Genomic DNA, 19,361 nt, shown 5'->3' on the forward strand with positions numbered 1-19,361 from the left:
GTGTTACATGCTCCATCTGGGTAACACCCCTCACATCCCACCCCCCTTCTGTTCCCAAACACAAATGAGCCACTTCATCTTCTCCTTTCTTCTGATAAGGAACACAGTGCTTCTCATCTTCACCCTCGAGGGCTCCTCCCCTGCGGGAGCCTTGTGGAAAAACCTGCTTCCTAGGTGGGCTGGCTTGCTAGCAACCAGGGGTACCCAGGAGGGGTGAAAACAAGGGTCACAGGGGTCACCACTACAGCAGGGTTTGAGCTGTTTGCCCTTGGTCAGGATGGACAGGCCCCACTTCATAAAAAGGCTAGAAAACGGTCCTTCTGGACATCTTCCCCACACAGAATGGTGAAGCTAGCTGAGGCAATGTGCAGTTGGCTTCAAAATCAGCAACGGGGAGAGGAAGAAAAACCTCACAACAAACAGTGGTAACAGAAGGTTTGTGTGGGAAGATGGTTAAGTTTGGTCTAAAACAAGCAGTGTCTCGGTAATGAGCTGTTGTTAGGAAATACGTGGGGCCCTCAGTGCCTGCAGCACTTTTAAAGAGCGCTGTGGCTGCTTGAGGGTTTGTTCTGGGGGGGCCTAGAGGGGTGAGTGGGAGAGGGCGAAGTGAGGTGAGGCAGAGCTCCAACTGAAGAGCATGGAAGCATCACCACACTGGCCTTACGGCCACTTGAACGCCAGCTCCCCCCTGCAGCTGCTGCCCCACTTCCACTCACTCATCTACCACCTGCTCTGAATCACAGCGGGGGCCCACGCGTGAATGAGTCTACCTGAGGCATTAGCCAGGGTGCTGGTGGGAAGGACAGACTACTCAGCTGGGGCACTGAGGAGTTTCACAAAGGAACATCCACAAAGGATGTCAGCAGGTGGGATTAGGGGCCACAAGGACAGCAGAGTCGAGGGGCTGGGCCTGGCCAAACAGGGAGTCAGGAGCAGTCCTCAGACAGAAAGGCCGGGGGAGGGCTTGGTTACCACAGCCTGAGGTTGCCTGAAGGAGCCTAGGCCCCTGACAGGAAGGAGCCAGGGGGATGAAGCCCCCCACTCTCATCTACCAAGCTCCTCTCCGTGTGACTCTCTCTGGCAGATGGTAACCAGAAGCACAAGGACAGGGCCATGGAGAAACACCAGCCGGGGAGGGGATCTGGAGGAGCAAGCAGAGAATACCCAACATAGCTAAATACTGGATTTATAATGAGCTAACCCCCGCCCCCCCCCATTGGGGGTTTACAATCAGATAATCCCCAGAACTTCTGATGAGTCATGCCGTGGCCATTCACTACTCATCCGATGAGACTACTTGACACTAGCCCCAATATAATTTTTACTCTCAGGTGGCAGAAGCCAGAATAAAAACAAAAATACGTGATCATATACCCAGAGTGAAAAACAAAACTTTTACAAAGTCAACAGATAACATTTATTAAAACATGTCATACAAAAGGGCATGGTCTCTTCTATAAGAAGAAAATATTCAACAGTAACATTCAGTTAAGTAAAACCATGCTGTACACTGAAGACAGCAATATATAAAGACAAAACTATTCAACTTTTGCAACACAGGCATAACATTTCACAAAATATCAATAAGATATGCACCTAATGATAATTTGTTTATCATCAAATGGTCTTGTGGTCTAAGAGTCACCTGACTTGCATAAATAAATTTTCTGGAAGAAACATTGGGAACCTCATAAAAGGAAAAAAGGCAGCAGCAACTGACATTATGACACAGGCTTCAAGCAAAACTAAAAAAAAAAAAAAAAAGTCACATTTGCAAAATGTGTTCCAGCATCTTCCCATAGGGCACTATCAGTAGAGATTTGAACTAAGAAACATGTACCTTTAAATATCTAAGTAGCAAAAGAAAAACCCAAACAAACCAACCCTGGTTTCATTGAACAGTCACCCATGAAAGCAATCTAAATCACAAAATTAGTGTGGCACAGATGGGGGGTGGGGGAAATATGTTGCATGGTTTCCAGCATTCTTAAATGATCAGACCTTATATAGTAAATACCCAGATTTGGTGTGGAGTCCTCTCCACCATCCCCTAGGGCTGCAGTTGAATCCCCTCCCCCAGGGAAAGCACAGCTCTGTGGCTCCCCGCCCCCCTACACTTCAGGGGCAGGTTGGGGAGGCCTGGGCCTCGGCAGGAAGGAGCCAGTGAGGCTAATAAGCAGCTTTCCCAAACAGCTGGTCAGACTCCCGTCAGTTTAGTTCAGTAAATGCCCGCCAGAATGGAGGATGCCCTTTCCCTCAGACTCTGAGAGCAGCGGTCAAGGAAGGTGGCCTGGGGGCTGTTGAGATGTGGAGACAGAATCCACAGGCGGGGGGCTGGGACCCCTGAGGGTGAGCCTAGACGCTGGAGGAAGGGTTCTCGAACTCCAGCCTGCCATAGGTGGGGACACTTACCTTACCGGTGGACTACAATGGGTTGAGCTAAAATTAAAGGCATGGTGTGAGGACTGATATTAAATAGCACTGGGGATGCCTCGAAGCCCTTCCCACTGGGATTGGAGAAAAACCACAATGAAGACCCAAAGGAGAGGACAAATGTCTTGGTCATAGGCCACTGACGCCATCCCTGAAAGACTATTTGGAAAACGTCCACAACGATCCAAACTCATTTGGAAGGATAAAGATTTTCTAAAGCTGCACTGAGGCGAAGGAGAGAAACTATTTACGTAACCAGGGGCAGGAAGGAAAAGACAGTAACACCTTATGATTTCCTAATCCTAAAATGCAGAGTTTATAAAAATTTACTTTTAATATCGAAACTAAGGCAATCCCCATCCCCTGCCTCTCTGAACATGACCAGCACTTCAGATGCCCAACTACCTCACAGGATATGGTGGACCAGATTAGCAAACCTAATTTTTATGGAAACTCCCAATTAAAAAAAAAAAAAAAGCACAACATAAAACAGCAGATGTGAGAAACTTATACTTTAAATTCTACACTTAGTAGCTGGTGTACATCTAAGGACTCCCAGAGAAGGTACCTCTCTTCACTACACATGCAGTCCCAGCACAAGTGACTGCTCCCAAAGCCCACCCGAGGGCCTCCCACCACTCCCGGCTGAGCAAGAGCTGTCACCGTTACTCATGACAAGGGGGTTGTGCTGACTTCTGCATAAGTGAAGGACCATGATTTTCCAGAATACTTTTATTTCACCACCCAGACTCTTCTCCCCAAATGTACCAACGCTCATTTGAACAGAAGCTTTAATGGAAAACAGTTAACTGAGCTTTCCACACGTGCAGGAAATGGTTTACTAGTACCACGGAAAAGGTGGTCAGCTTCTGGCAGAACAAAATGGCTTCACTGCCTCAGTACTGAAATTAACAGGAGCAATAAAATAATTTCTCCTCACACACAATGGCTAGGATCAGACCTAAAGCCCACTGGCTCTGACATGAGAAGACAAGAGGAGCAATGAGCTTGAGTGGACAGTCACCTAAACACGTCTGTCAGGTACACAGAGGAAGGACTGTTAATGGGTGAGGTTTCAGCACTAAGAGGATATTAATGTGGCAAACAACCAAGAGGTAATATCTAGTTTCTAGGTTAAAAAAATCAATATATATATATTTATATTTATAATAAAGTTTTAAATACAAAGTGCTTTTTATATATCAAGAATGATACAGTGTTAATGAACAGATCCCTGTTTTGTAATCTTGATTACAAGAGTTAACTGGTAAATAAGTACTTGCTTCCTCCTTCCAGACAGTTTGTCGGCTCAGCAAGTACACCTTGTCGGGCAGGAACTGGAGGATCGCAGGCCCGGGCCAACAATGCCCATCACATGAGAGCAAAGCTAAACTTTTAAAACAAAATTTCACCCCAAATCCAAGAAAAGTTACTTTTATTTTAAGGAAAAAAGTTACTACTTCATAAGTAACAGACCAGTAAGTTTACGAAAAAGTTGACATAATAGTAGCACCCTGTCCTACCCTGGGGATAATTTCAGGTACATTACACAGCTTCAAAGTGTCCTGAATATACACTTTTTTTTTTTTTTAAACCTACAACATCTGACTGATCAGCAGAAAAGGTCTCGGAATAGCTGCTTTGCTTGTTTTCTGGTTGGTAACGCTCTGGGGACTTGTAAACTTACGCAGCATTAGCTGTAACTGGGGAGCAGGAACCTGCAGACTACCTTCTAAAATGAGGGCTCCTCCTTCCCCCTTTTTAAAACCCATTCGGGCGCGCCCAGGGAACTAGCAGTGTGAGTTCAGTGTCACCCTCTTAAAAAGTATCTCCCCCACCAGTGTATTGTCAAGACTCCTCTTTTTGGAGGCAGTTTTTTCCTCAAGTATAACCTGGCGCTCAGTATTCTCTGGCAGAGAGTCACGGTGGCCCTCTGTTAGCTCAAGTGCACAGGTATCCCTCGGCCGGCCTTCTGGCTCCTTCCCACTAGCTGGGAAACACCGCCTTCTATGGGAAACACCACTCCCTGGCGCAGAGCGATGGCCAGGGCAGCCAACAGGACCGTGTCGGTCACAGCGGGCCAGACACGCCTAGCCCCGAGCAAACCTCACTGCGCATGCTACAAGTGAACAGGATTGGGGACAGCGGGTGAGTTAGAAATACCTATCTCTGGCACCCTAGAGAATTACAATTAGATAATTGTTCAAACTAAATGTTAGTACTAAAATACAAAACTTTGTCTTCTCAAGAGTCTGAAACACATTGTGACAGTGGCATCTTACAGAACTGAAGCTTGTACCGAAGTATTTGCTTCATACTTAGGACGTCACCCTCAGTCTCTCCATAGTTTGAGCTGAAATACCCTTTAGAAAGAATAAAACCAGGGAAGAGAGCTCTGTTAATTTCGCATCAGAGGGATCACATTATTTGCAGCTTTTAAGTAAGTAGCATTTCATTCAGTGAAGCAGCTACCAAAATAAATCCACACCACCTAAGTATCTGTAGTAAGGGCGAAGTAAAATTTCAACATGACCTTGTAATAACCAGTGATGGAAAACTGCTGCCACCGAAGTAGGACTGGTAGCCTGGAGTTCATTCCCAAGTGCAGGCATCTCTAGACCAAGTCCACCTGCCTCCATCACCCTGGGCCCTGCGGTTTACCTCACCAGCTGGGAGGTAGGTTAACTTAGCCCCATTACACACTCCAGGCCTGGACTGGAACATATCAATTTGAGGAATTAGATTTTTTTAATTGGCCTACTTAGAGCTGGTCTTTCAGAAATATCTTCCTTTTTTTAAAGCTTCTCTTATAATAGCAAGTAGCACGCATCATCTGTGCCCAGATTTGCATAATTACCATAGTTTATTTTTGTGCCTGCCACTCAAGGGCCAGATCCTATTTTTAGTTAGCCTCAGTCGTATTCTGCTCAGCCTTTGCAGCTTCGTAGGACTTGGTACAAGAAGTCACATGCCTGTGGAAACTGTCCCTCCACATAAATCTCTTTGCGCAGATATTACACTCATAGGGCTTTATGCCCGTGTGAATTTTCATGTGGCCCACGAGATGATGCTTCATTTTGAATTTCTTACCACAGACACCACAGCCGTAAGGCCGAAGACCGAGGTGCATGCTCATGTGTCGATCTCTCTGACTCTTGTGAGTGAAACTTTTCCCACACTGACAAGGATACAGCTTGTCGGTGGCCGAGAATCCTAAGTGGGAAGTTTCTTCTTTAATCCCTGTTACCATTTCAATATTCTCACTATAGCCAGCTGCTAGGGCCGCTTCCTGTCTGTGCCCAATTAAATTCCCATCTGACCTCTCTCCAGAAAACTCCTCCATGGAAGAGCCATAGAAATCTACCTGCTCATCATAATTGCTTTCGTCAGCCTGTTCATCAAACTCTGCTTCCACTTTTTTTTCCCCAATGTGGAAGTCTTCTTCCACTCCCGAGGGCTGCACCGTGTGCTCTGTCTGCATGGTGTTGACAGACTCGGTGACCTGGTGCTCGTCGTAGGGTGCATGGACGTCCATGCCCTCGCACGCCTGTTCAAAGCGCTCGGGCTTCACATGGACCCAGCGCTTGTGCGCCATTATGCTGGGCTTGCTGTACATGGGCCGGGTGTAGTGGAACTCAGCGCTGTCGCTGGCCCCTTCCTCCCCGTCCTGGCTCGCCATTTCAGTGCTCAGCCGGTCGTGCTCCGTGGAGGAGTTGCTGGGAAGGTATTCGTGCTCAGTGAGCTGAGAGGACAGCTCATCTTTGGTGCTCTCCTCTTCATTCTCTCCGTCCCTCAGTTCCTGGGCTTTGGGGAAGTCAGCATGGCCTCCAGAGCCCAGCTCAAAGCTTTCTACCAGGCCATTGTAACTACTGCTGCTTGGAGACTGGTGGTCACTGCCATGATTTAGCTTCTGACAAAGGACTGTAGGGTTTCCCTCCAAAACCTCAGTGCATTTGTCTACCACGTGCCACATCTGGAGGAAGCTTGCTGCTGTTAAGTAACTAACAATTTCTGGAGCAGGCATTACCAGACGTCCTGTGTAACTAGAGAGGAGAATGTTCTCAAACACTCTTGGGTTCATCACATCAGGCAAAACAATCCTCCTGCTGTTCTTCAGGAGTACCTGGTCACAAAAGTAGGGTGAGCTGGCAGCAAGAACAGCTTTGTGTGCCCGGAAAATGTGGCCCTGGACAACAATGGAAACATCACATAATTGTCCTTGCTGGCGCTGCTGGTTCAGTTTTTGCAGAATGGTGCTGGAAAAATCAGGAAATTCTACTCGAAAAGAGTTTGTTCCAGGCTCCATTTCATCACAAATCTTACTCAGTGCTACAAGAGAAAGAAAAATTATTACAAATTCTAGCCTAAAGAGAAACAAATTGATCACTAAGAAAACGAAGAAAAGACCCAGCATTACACACATTAGGTTGCCTTGCCTGGAGGCCCTGGTGGGGAGAAGGGTCATTTCCCAGAGCAAGGCGCACAAGGAAGAGTATGCCCAAGTAGGACCTCACACCCCTCTTCATGGTATGAACTCTCAATTCTGCCTGTGTCTGAGTAAGAGAACAGAATCCAGAGAGATTAGATTTTTAAACTATGCAAATCCCCTAGGTAAAACAGAGTAAATATTCTTACTCAAAACAAACATGACACTTAAAACGAGAGAAATTTAAATTCTGCCTTGGATTCACATTTGCCAAGCTGGGGTGAGGAAGTGAGGATGGAATTCTGAAAGAAGTAAAAGCAGGAAGCAGGAATTAACTTGACAACTTCAAGGAACTGAAGGAAACAGGCAGGGTAGAATCCGGCGAGAGTTAGGTATAACGGGGCTGAAGTGGTGGGGCCAAAACTCGGAGCCTCTGGTCCTTCAGCACCCCTCGGGCCCATGAACAGCGTGGGTCTCTCAAGCTGCTCTCAGAACCTCAGCCTTCGGGAACGTCGGGTCATGTGAAGCTGAACCAAATGGTAAGGTGAGGGATTCCTTGCAGTAGTCCCCAGACTGTTTAAAAAGTTGTAGACCAAAAGGGATAGAGTAAATTTTGCCCTTTTTACTGAACTCAATCTGAAGAGAAGTCTGAAAAAGAATAAGAGCCTGTGCTATTACTGTATTTTGTGGGGCAAGTCAAGTATTAGACAAAGCTGCCCACACCAGCAGCCAGGGACATGAACTAGAGATCCTGCTCATGTCCCAGTATTCCCCGGTAAATAAAAACAAACTAGAGAGCCCACAGATCTATCCTGTTTCTTGTCACCTGGTTCTGATACTACATTCAAACACTGCTAAGCACCAGTTTTCCAAGCATGAGACAAGAGAAACAGACAGAATGAACAACAATTGAAAGTCATGTCTAAGAGACTGGGAGGAACACCAAGAGGAGAAGCCAACGTTTCTTGAGTAGCAACTGGACGCGGGAACTACACACCTTTCTTCACTTATCTTCAGGGCTCTACAAAAGCAGGGTTAGGTATTCTCAAGTTAACTATTTGAAGTAACTTTCCCAGCATGAAAAGTTAGTTTTTATTAAGTTGGGATTTGAATCTACGTCTCTATGGCTCCAAAACCTGTGCCATTTTTCTTATCACACCACTTGGCTTCTTCTAAGATGAAAAAAAACCAGATTAGTCATTAATAATTTTAAGAGGTTTATGACAATGTTTTTAGAACGATGTATTAACTTGTTGATACCTCTTTTTTTTTTTTAAAGATTTATTTATTTGTTTGTTTGTTTATACAAGCACTAGGTACAGTCAGAAGCGCGGGAGGGTGAGAGAATTCACCAGAGCCAGAGCGGGAAGCAGAGCAGGCAGAAGGACCGAAGTACACTGCTGAGGGGAGCAGCGGGCGGCAGGAGAGGTCTGCGTGCCATGTGGGACCCTCCTCCAGTGGCCGGGGAGCAGCCGGGGATCGAACTGGCGCTGCAGAGGCTGCAGGCAGCTTCGCAACCCAGCGCTCAACCGCTGCACCACTAGGGAAGCCCTTTTGATACCTCTCAACACATTTCATAAAAATTTAAAACAAAAATAGGGCCTCCCTGGTGGTGCAACGGGTGAAGCACCGCACTATGAAGCAATCCGCAGTCTCTGCAACATGAGTTTGATCCCCGGCCGGCCAGGGAGCAACCCACATGGCACAGCAGACCTCTCCTGTCTCCCCACTGCTCCCCTCAGCAGTGTATTTCGGTCAATCTGCCTGTTCTGTTCCCCGCTCTGTCTCTGGTGAATCCTCTCACTCCCCGCATCTCTGGCCTGTACCCCAGCTCTTGTATGCATAAGTAAATAAATCTTTAAAAAAAATTTAAAACAGAAATAGACCAGGAAGCAAGCTATGTATGTATTTGCAATTTCAAAAGGAAAAGTGAACTATATAAATGTATTAACTTGAGGCATGAAAATTCTGAGAACTACATCTGGGTAAAACGATTCTCTGCTGGAGCTCATGACTGTTAAATTTTGCTTTTAGCCATTTTTTAAAAGAGGTGGAGGAAATAATATATGAAAAAAAATTTACAGAAAGTTGTTAAAAATATTTATTCCTATCCCCCGCCCCGAAGGAACACACCCTTAACAAACTACTGTATATATTTCCAGAAAGTTTTCTGTGCATATATAAAATAGAAATCCCTACCCTCATGGGTTTATTACCTACATTTTATTCTGCACTTAAACTGTTGTCACTAATGTATTATGCAGAACTTCCCACAAGCTCCACATTGATTATGTCCCCGAAATTCTTATGTTGAATATTCCCCCAAATTGATTGTTATTTGGAGATGAGGGTCTTTAGGAGATGATTCGGTCATGAGAGCACAAGGGCAATTAAAGGTCTATATAAAAGAGAGGCCAGAGAATTCCCTTCTCCTTTGGTCATGTGAGGACACAGCAAAAACATGGTTGCCTATGAACCACGAAGCAGACCCTCATCAGGCACTGAATCTGCCAGTCCCCTGACCTTGGACTTTCCAGTTTCTAGAAATCTAAGAAATAAATTTGTTGTTTATCAACCACCCAGTGTATGGTACTTTGTGATACTATCTTGAGTGGACTAAGATGTCACTATTTTTTTTTAAAGATTTATTTTTATTTATTTAGACATACAAGAACTGGGGTGTAGGCCAGAGATGTGGGGGTGGAGAGGAGGTGAGAGGATTCACCAGAGACAGAGTGGGGAGCAGAATAGGTAGATCTACTGAAATACACTGCTGAGGGGAGCAGTGGCAAGACAGGAGACGTCTGCTGTGCCATGTGGGCCAGCTCCCTGGCTGGGGATCAAACTCATGTTATAGTGGCTGAACTCTGTTTGATAGCTCTGAGACTTTAACCCCTGTGCCACCCGGGAGGCCCCCAAGATTTCACTTTAGTATAAAAAGAGCTAATTCATTCTGTTTAAAGGTTATGTACCTCCTGCTATATGGACTGACCATAATTGGAGTTCTCTTCTTATGCAGAATTTCAACAGTTCAGGTTTTAAAATTATGAACACAATGGACATCTGTGCATATCTGCCTTGACCTATCTTTGAAGTTATCTATAGGGTAATCTCCATCAGTGGAATTGTTGGATTAAAGGGCTGTGCATTTAACATTGTGATATTTATTAACAGACTACTTTTCAGAAAGGTTGTACCAAATTACACTCCCACAACCTATCAACACTGGACATCATCAAATAGGGAAAAGAAGTGTGCAAACCTCCTAAGTGAATAATCTGGGAGTCACTATTGTTTTGATCAACACTTCTTTAATTATGAATGACACTGATGTTTACTGGTCATTCATGTTTACTGGTCATTCCCCCCTGTAATTATTGGTCATATCCTTTTTTCAAATTAATTGAGAAACCCATCTTTAACACATGAATGGTCAAAAATCAGTTATTTCAAAACTCTAGGATCTGATCAGACACTTTAGCAAATAAGGCAAAGTTTGCTGAACTTGCTAAGAGAGCAGTATACACAAACCAGCTATGCCCCCCACCCCCGACTCCTCAGGTAATTATAAAAGTCAATAATTACATTAACACTTTTGGTTTACAACGCCTCTTTTTTTCCTACATGATTTTAAAAGGCAAATGCATACAACAATAATTATAAATCTATATTATCTGTGACAATAAGAATATGAAGGGGGAGGGATAAAGATGTTTAACAGCAAAGTATTCATGTATTATTGAAACTGAGTCTGAATTAGCCAAGCTACGTTGTTATAAGTTTAAGATGTTACTGTAAACCTCAAGGTAACTACTAGGAAAGTAACTAAAAGCAAAAATGAAAAGAAAGAAGGGAATCAAAAAGATATATCAAAAATCTAGTAAGTATTTTTAAAAGGCAGTCATGGAGAAAATGAAAAAAAATAAAAACACAGAAAATAGCTAAATGTCAGAAGCAAACTATTTCTTATCAGTAATTACTTTAAATGTAAATGAGTTTAAATTTATAAAAAAGTAAATTAAATGAATCAAATATCTAGAAAGCAGACTAACAGAATGGATTAAAAAGCATAATTTGTTGGGCCTCCCCTGGTGGCGCAGCAGTTGAGCGCTGGGCTGCGAAGCTGCCCGCAGCCGCTGCAGCACCGATTCGATCTCTGGCTGCCAGGGAGGGTCCCACATGGCACAACAGGCCTCTCCTGCTGCGCCCGCTGCTCCCCTCACCAGTGTATTTCGTCAGTCTGCCTGCTCTGTTCCCAGCTCTGGTTCTGGTGAATTCTTTCACCCTCTCGCGCTTCTGACTGTACCCAGTGCTTGTATAAATAAATAAATGAATCTTTTTTTTAAAAAAAGGCATAATTTGTCTCCATGTTGTTTATAACAGGCTCACTTTAAATACAAAGGCACAGGGTTTAAAGTAAAATGATAGAAAAGATATTTTATACAAAGAGTAACCTAGAGAGCTGGCAGTGGCTAAATTATCATCAAAGTATATTTTAATTAAGAAAGATTACAAGAACAAAGAAGGACATTATATTTGATAAAAGGTTTGGCCTATCAAGATGATATAACAGGGCATCCCCTGGTGGCGCAGCGGTTGAGCTCTGGGCTGCAAAGCTGCCCACAGCCTCTGCAGCACCGGTTCAATCCCTAGCCGTCGGCAAGGGTCCCACATGGCGTGCAGACCTCTCCTGCTGAGCCCGCTGCTCCCCTCAGTAGTGTATTAAAAACAAAAAAAAAATGATATAACAATTATAAACACCTATGCACCTAAGAAGAGAAATATATATGAGAAACAAAAATGGACAGAAATGAAGTAACAGATCTATAGTATCAGCTGCAGATTTCAATATTTCACTTTCAATAAGAGAGAAAAACCAAATAGAAGATCTATAAGGAAATAGATGACTTGGACATTATAAATAAATAAATTATGGTTAAAAGGTATATTAGAACAAAAAACAAGTCTTAAATAAGTTTATAAAGAGTGAAACCACACCAAGTATTTTTTTCTGACCACAACAGAATGAAACTAGAAATCAAACATAAGGAAAACAATTATGGAAAATCAAACACACTCTTTAGCAACAGATCAAAGAAGTAGTTTATAAGAGCAATTAGAAAATACCTTGACATGAATTAAAATGAAAACACAACATAACAAAACTTATGGAATGCAGCAAAATCAATACTTAAGGGTATCAGTACATGTAAATAACTCCATTAAAAAAAAAAAAAGATCTCAAATCAATAACCTAACTATAATTTTAAGGACACAGGAAAAAAAAACAAACACAAATTCAAAGTTACCAGAAGGAAGAAAATAAAACTCACAGAAGAGATAACCAATACAGAGAACAGAAAAACATTGGGGGGAGGGAGGAAGCTCAATGAAATCAAACTAAGGGGGAAAAAAAAAGACTCAAACTACTACAATTAAAAATCAGAAATGCTACTACAGACTTTACAGTAAGAAAAAGGATTAGAGAATACACATGCATGAGAGAGATCAGAGTACTATATAATATAGGAGTTTTACAGATATACCTCTGTGAAGGGGAGGTGCCATTTTCCTCATCCCCATGGACATGGAGCCTCCTTGGACTACACGTCCCAACATGCCATGAACCAGCTTTCCTGAGTGGGATGGCTGGGGGTTATGGACAGAATTAAGCTGACATGCCTGATTTATAACTGAACAAAGCTGTGGATTGGACTACTGAACTTCACTAAAATTAAAAATGTCTGTGCAGGGCCTCCCCGGTGGCGCAGCGGTTGAGTGCTGGGTTGCGAAGCTGCCCGCGGCCTCTGCAGCGCCGGTTCGATCCCCGGCTGCTCCCCGGCCACCACAGGAGGGTCCCACATGGCGCGCAGACCTCTCCTGCTGCCCGCTGCTCCCCTCAGCAGTGTACTTCGGTCCTTCTGCCTGCTCTGCTCCCCGCTCTGGCTCTGGTGAATTCTCTCACCCTCCCGCGCTTCTGACTGTACCCAGTGCATGTATAAACAAAACAAATAAATAAATAAATAAATAAAGCATGCCTCTATAAAAAAAAAAATGTCTGTGCAAAGGGCACTGTCAATGGAGTGAAATGACAACCCACAGAATGGGAGAAATTATTTGCAAATCACATATGCAGGAGTCTAACATGTATTATATATGAAGAACTCCTATAATTCAAAACAAAAATACATAAATATATATATAGATATATCAATGGGTCAAAGATATGAATAGACATTTCTTCAAAAAAGATAGAATAGCCAGTAAGCACATGTAAAGATGCTCAACATCATTAACTATTAGGAAAATTCACATCAAACCCACACAATACCACTTCTCACCTACCAATAGAAAAACAACAAGAAACACACACTCCCCAAAACCCAGGCTATAACAAGTGCTGACAGCAATGTGGAGAAACTGAAATCCCTATATGCTGTTAGAGGGGAGGGAGAAACAATTCAGCTGTTTTAGACAAGTTTGGTGTTTCCTCATAAAATTAAAGGGAAAATTACCAAGTGACCCACCAATTCCACCCCTAGGAATATCCCCCCAAAACAGAAACACAAGCAGATGCCTTTATGCAAATACTCACAGCAGCATTACATTATTCACTGAACAGTCAGAAGGTGGAAACAAACCTAAGTGCTGGCGGACCAGCAAAACACAGCTAGACACAGTCACCCAGCAGTCTCCCGCCACATTACACGACGTCAACCACTGACAACATGTTAAAACATTATACTGAACATTTAATAAGTCAGACATAAAAGGACAAATGTACAATTCCACTTGTCTGAAATACACAAAACAGGCAAAGTCAGAGACAGCGAGTAGATCAGAGGTTACCAAGGAGGAGTGGGGTGATGCAGCATGACTGCCTCATGGGTAGAGTTTCTGTTCGGGGCAAAGCCGAACTTTTAGAAATAGAAAGCAGTGTTGGTCACTCAACATTGTTAATATAAGTAATGACACTCACACTTGAAAATGGCAAACTGAATATGTACCTTTCGCCACAATATTAAAAAACCAGGGGAAATGATGCAATTTTATCTTTTGTAATTAATATGTACTTGATCTCTGCCCTTAACTTTGGGCGAGCGTGTCATTTCTACATGTTCCCTGACTGTAGTAACATGCAAAGCCTAAACCTTTGCTACAAGTTTTTCTATTATATAAGCAATATTCAGAAACTCAAAGGCAGTTGTGACCTATATTAAGAATGCAACTGCTGTTTCAATTGTCCATGTAAGCAATTAACTCACTTAAAAACAAACATGATATTATTAAAAAAAAAAAAAAAAAAAACCACCCACGGCCAACAACATAAAACCATATACTCATACTACACATGCGAGACTGTGGGGAAATGACTTCTAAAACGATCAAGGTTGTCATTGTCCAGAGGCAAGAAAAAGAAAACATACGAACCTGTTACTCAAGACAAAGTTTGATAAAAGCACCCCAACATTCAAAAGTGGCTGCACTGAGATACCAAAGACTGCATTCTGCCTCCAAAGAAGTATTTTTAAAACATTTGACATGAGAGAATGGGGCTCAATTGTCCCAGGAAGGAGGTAAAGGTACAGCTCATCATTTGCCAGCTACACCAGAGACAAAAAAGTAGGCCACGAGTATCACAATGTCCCCAACACAGAAGAAAGCGCACAGAGCCCAAGCTCCCAAGCCCAACCACCCAGCCTGCAGCTCTAGCCACACTACTCAGGCTAACCCCTCTTGGTAATACAATTCAGTCTGTCTTCCAGTGAAAGAGCAAAATGTTGATTCTAATAGCATCCAGGGACTCAATGAAGGAACACAGAACAATCCACCCCCAAAGAAGCAAAATTTCAGACCTGGACAGAGTGTTTCCCTCTAAAGAATAAATTCAGTTGGTAAGTATTCTAAAATAACAAGAAATAACAAGAAATAAAGAATACGGCACTTCTAAAGCAATGTTTTCCACAAACTTATAAAAAAATATTCTCTATAAAGAAATATAAAGAGGAGGTAAAAATGAGAATATTTTTTAAAAAGAGCTGAAACAAAAGACATGATATAAGGAAACTAGTAAGAGCAGAAATTTAGATAGATGGTAAGTAGAACTGCAATGCAGAAAGTGCTGCAATGAGATGGGAGGTGCTCTGGGGAACTTCCACCAAGAGGCAGGAAGAGAATAAAACTATGAACACAGCAGGAGGGAAGATAAGAGCAGAGGAGAGCAGAGATTAGAGATGAACATAGAGCTAAGCCGTGTCTTTGAGAGAAAGAATAAAATGAACGGAGAGGGATATCCAATCAAATAATAAACAAAAAACTTCCCTAAGTAGAAAATGTAGAGTATTCAGAATTTTTGCCTCAATATTGGGGACAAATAGGCACCAGACAAAATGCAGTTCTGATCATTTCAATCAAAACTTCAAAACAAGCCTCAATAGGATTAAACTATTTCCAAATAACTTAATCATCTAGACTATCGCTGGTGACAAATCATTACCCGTGCCTTCTCCTACACGTGACAGGACGGGGTCGGAGGGAGAGGAGGCCGGCAACTACCCTGGGAAGGGCCAGCTTGAGCTTTAACCGGGGGCAGTGCTAAGAATCCTGAGTGAGAGGCGCTGTGACATATGTGCAGATAGGATAATCTGTTGATGGAATTAAAGGAGGAGCAAGTACTCGGTAGAGGTCAATTATAAAATTTCAGCAAGTATCATCGGCGTTTGAGGCAATGAAACGAACAGTGAGTATGGACAGCAGGGAAAGCTGATGAGGAAGAAAGGGACTTAATGAGTAGATGAAAAATTCAATAGTACAAGGTACAAAATAATACTATTGAGAAAGTGAAAAACTATCAAGAAAGTGAAACGATAACTGGCAGGATAGGAGAAAACACATGCACAAATCATACAACTGATAAGTGATTTGTATCCAATTATAGATTATATATATAAACATAATGACCTCTTAAAATTAAAATAAACTCAACTGAAAAAATGGGCAAAGGATCTAAAAAGACATTTCTCCAAAGACATACAAATGAGCACAAAAGAATGCTCAATACAAATCAAAACTACAAGGGGTGTTACCGCTCATCCACTAGGAATGCGATGATAAATAAGACAGACAGAAACAATTGTGGGCAAGGATAGGGATAGATCAGAACCTTTATAAATTGCTGGTGGGAACGTCAAATGGCACAGCCACTTTTTAAAACAGTTTGGCAGCTTCCCCAAAAGTTAAACAGTTACCATGTAACCCAACAATTCCACTGAAGTTTCCTGAGTAACTAGGAACAAGTCATCAGTAGCAGGAGTGACAACAGCTTCCACTATCTATTAAATGTGTATTGCACCATAATCGATGCAAAGCCCCTCATATATTCTATCATGTAATGCCCCTGAGCAATCCACTGGTAAGCATTTCTTATTCCAACTGTATGGGACAGGAAATAGGATAAACTACTTGCTTCAGGACATGCAACTGACAAGAGGTGAAGTTGAGATTTAAACTCAAAACACTTGTTCTGGTCCATTATATTTTGAAAGATGAGACTATATGGAATATAAAGGCAAATACAATTTCCACCAAAATCTGTAATATATAATGCACTCATAAACCCCAATTATTTACCATTCTCAGATTAACTACTAGCAATTCTATATGCTATTTTTTACATTAAAAGTCCAACAGCAACAGTTCTAAAACACACCAATCCCTGCTCATTCCCTCCATGCTTTATGGAAGCCATGGAGCTTTTTTTTTTTTTCCTTAGAGGATAAAAGGCAAATATTGAAGGATCACTGAATTGGATGACCTCCAAGATCCCTTCCACCTTTGTTGGGTTTAACAGCAGTCACTACTGGTGGAGGATTACGGGGTGCTAGGGTGGTGGGTGTGGTGTGATGACATACATTTGAAGAGGTGTCAACTTATGCCTTTAAATCATATATAGCGTTGTAAACCTACATTACCTCAATAAAAAACAATTTAAAAAATAGTAGCTACTATCATTCAGCTGAAGAATTATATGTCAAGTTTTATACACTACTGAAGCATCAATTACATATCCTAAAAACACAGATGACTGAAATGTAATAAGGAAGCAGAACCACCAGCTACTTTTCTTTAAGCCCTCCAGAGTTTTCTTTAATCAGAGCATATGGTAATTTGCATGCTTACTGTAAGAAGCACATTTAACACAGTAAATATTACTTTAGTAAATCTAAAGGCTGGCACATTTGTACCATTAGTCAAACGATACTTTATAGTCCTCAAAGACGACTGTGTAAATTTGGGCCCGGCAAAACTCCCGCTTCATCTGCTTCATCGTACTCTAGATGAGTAAACTGAAGCGCAAGGTCACAAAGCTGGAGAGGCATGTTAGGATTCAAACAGAGTGCAAGTCCAAGTGGAGCATTTTTCAAAGTTAAAAAAAAAGAAATCACTTAGAAAGATGTCTCGGAGGGCAAATGCTCTATGGCAATGACTGGCCTTAAAATGCACAATTATCTCCTTCTCAGGAGAGAAATAACCTCTAGAGCAATTAAATACAACAACTACGTTATTTTTGCCAAAAGAAATGCCATTTTACTAAACAATTTAAAAACCTGTATTATTAATAAGTTTATAGCTTACCTAACGCAAAGCTGTGTTCCTGGGATAAAGAAAGCTCCTTATGCCATGGCCATCAAACAGCAGGATGTATGCATGTGGAAGAGTAGCCCATTTCTCAGTTTTGCTTCAAATTAAAATCATATTGACTTCTGAAAGGAAAAATTATGTACAAAATGTAAAGAGATGATGGTATCAAGTACCTCAATAATAAATTCTGCCCATGGATGTGCATAGCAGAAAGAAAACCAATCAAGATGGGAACATTTGGTAGTACTAACTTTTATTCTATACTTTCTTGGTTTCTGCCTTTGGAGTAGTTTTAGATTTACAGAAAAGTTGCAAAGGCAAATACCAACAGTTCCTGAATGCCCTCACCCAGTTTCCTTTAACACACACTTCTTACATTACCATGGCAAGCGTGTCAGAAACAGAAAAACAATCTGGTCAATGCCTACTTAATTGTGCTGAATTAAAATATCCTCCGGAAAAGTGCTCTTGGTCTCCTGACCACTATGTTAATCAGCACACCTGTATTTTCTCCTAATGGGTACACTTTCAAATAATTTAGTAAAACCTATTTTAGGATTCTAAAAACCCAAGTCACCTACTTTAGGAAGTACTTTGGATCCCCTTTCATTTTAGCCATAATTAAATGTTTTACATAAAATTGCAAGGCAAAGGTTCCATGGTGGAATCTCTTTGAGATTTAAAAGAGAATGTGTAGCCACTAACTCCCCAAAAATCAGTTATCCTGCTACAATAAAGCCAAAGAAATGGGTTTTAGTATATGTGCTGCCGAAGCGAGCACAAAGAAATGGGTTTTATACACACACACACACACACTTTTTGTTGTTGTTGTTTTTTACATCATCTTCCTTTTTGTACAGCGCATGCTTTCTCCTCTCAGGTGTAGTCCCCATATAATTCCCACCACCAATTCACCCGTGCACCATCACCATAGTCCCTTGTGCTCTTCCCTCCCCTGTTTTGATCCCAGTCCCTCCCTTTCCCCAAGCCAAGGAAATGTTCTTAACTGCAGCCTCATATTCATTAAAATTCAGGATAAAAAGCTCAAATCAAGAAAGCAGGAGAAGGTGCCCGCAGCCTCTGCAGCACAGGTTCAACACCAGCCGGCTGTGGAGACCTCTCCTGTCGCGCCTGCTGCTCCCCTCAGAAGTGTACTTTGGTCAGTCTGCCTGTTCTGTTCTCCACTCTGTCTCTGGTGAATCCTCTCACCCCCTGCATCTCTGGCCTGTAACCCGGCTCTTGTATGTGTAAATAAATAAATCTTTAAATAAATAAAGAGAGAAAACAGAAAACAAAGGCCTCCCCATTAGAAAACATACAAAATTAACTCATGATTTTGCATTTTGACAATAAAAGGGCTGTTTTTCTAACCCTAAGAGTTTTCTTCAAGTGAAAAGTAAACTTCCACACATTTCCTACTCAGGCATCAGAGTCCTCCACTGAATTCAAGGAATATGGAAGCTGGAGCAGACTTTAAGGGAATTCTTTTAATCAAACTCAGTTCCTAAGGATGTTGGCTGTGAAGAGAATAGGCATCTATAAACATAGGTTCACCTAAATGTTCCTAAAAGCCACAGAAAAAATTCTAAAATCACATTTTCAAATAAATTATTAGTCCCAGGAGTCTCCAATGAGCACCTTATTTTTTTTTTTTGGGGGGGGGGGAGTGCTGTAGGAAAAGAAAGTCAATGTATAGTTTCCCACTACAATCATTTTAAAGTGGCAGTAAATACACACACAATGCTGTGCAATCATCACCACTACCCTTTTCCAGAACCTTTTCATCATCCCAAACACAAACTTTGTTTCCATTAAACAAAAAAGTCTCCCCTCTTCCTCCTCCCCATATCTGGGAAACAAT

The 19,361-nt window shown here is 42.1% G+C and overlaps 1 protein-coding gene across 1 annotated transcript; it reads right to left on the bottom strand.

Annotated features, from left to right (window-relative positions):
• Window positions 1–5,335: 5,335 nt before the first annotated feature.
• ZBTB43 (zinc finger and BTB domain containing 43) lies at window positions 5,336–6,812 on the bottom strand (the record flags this gene model as incomplete). The annotated part of the gene is made up of 1 exon (XM_084236571.1): window positions 5,336–6,812. Exon 1 carries the CDS (start codon window positions 6,737–6,739, stop codon window positions 5,336–5,338), a length of 1,404 nt encoding a protein of 467 aa, XP_084092697.1. The 5' UTR covers window positions 6,740–6,812.
• Window positions 6,813–19,361: the final 12,549 nt, after the last annotated feature.

This window comes from Talpa europaea (genome assembly GCF_964194135.1).
Source record: "Talpa europaea genome assembly, chromosome: 7".
NCBI lineage: Eukaryota > Metazoa > Chordata > Mammalia > Eulipotyphla > Talpidae > Talpa > Talpa europaea.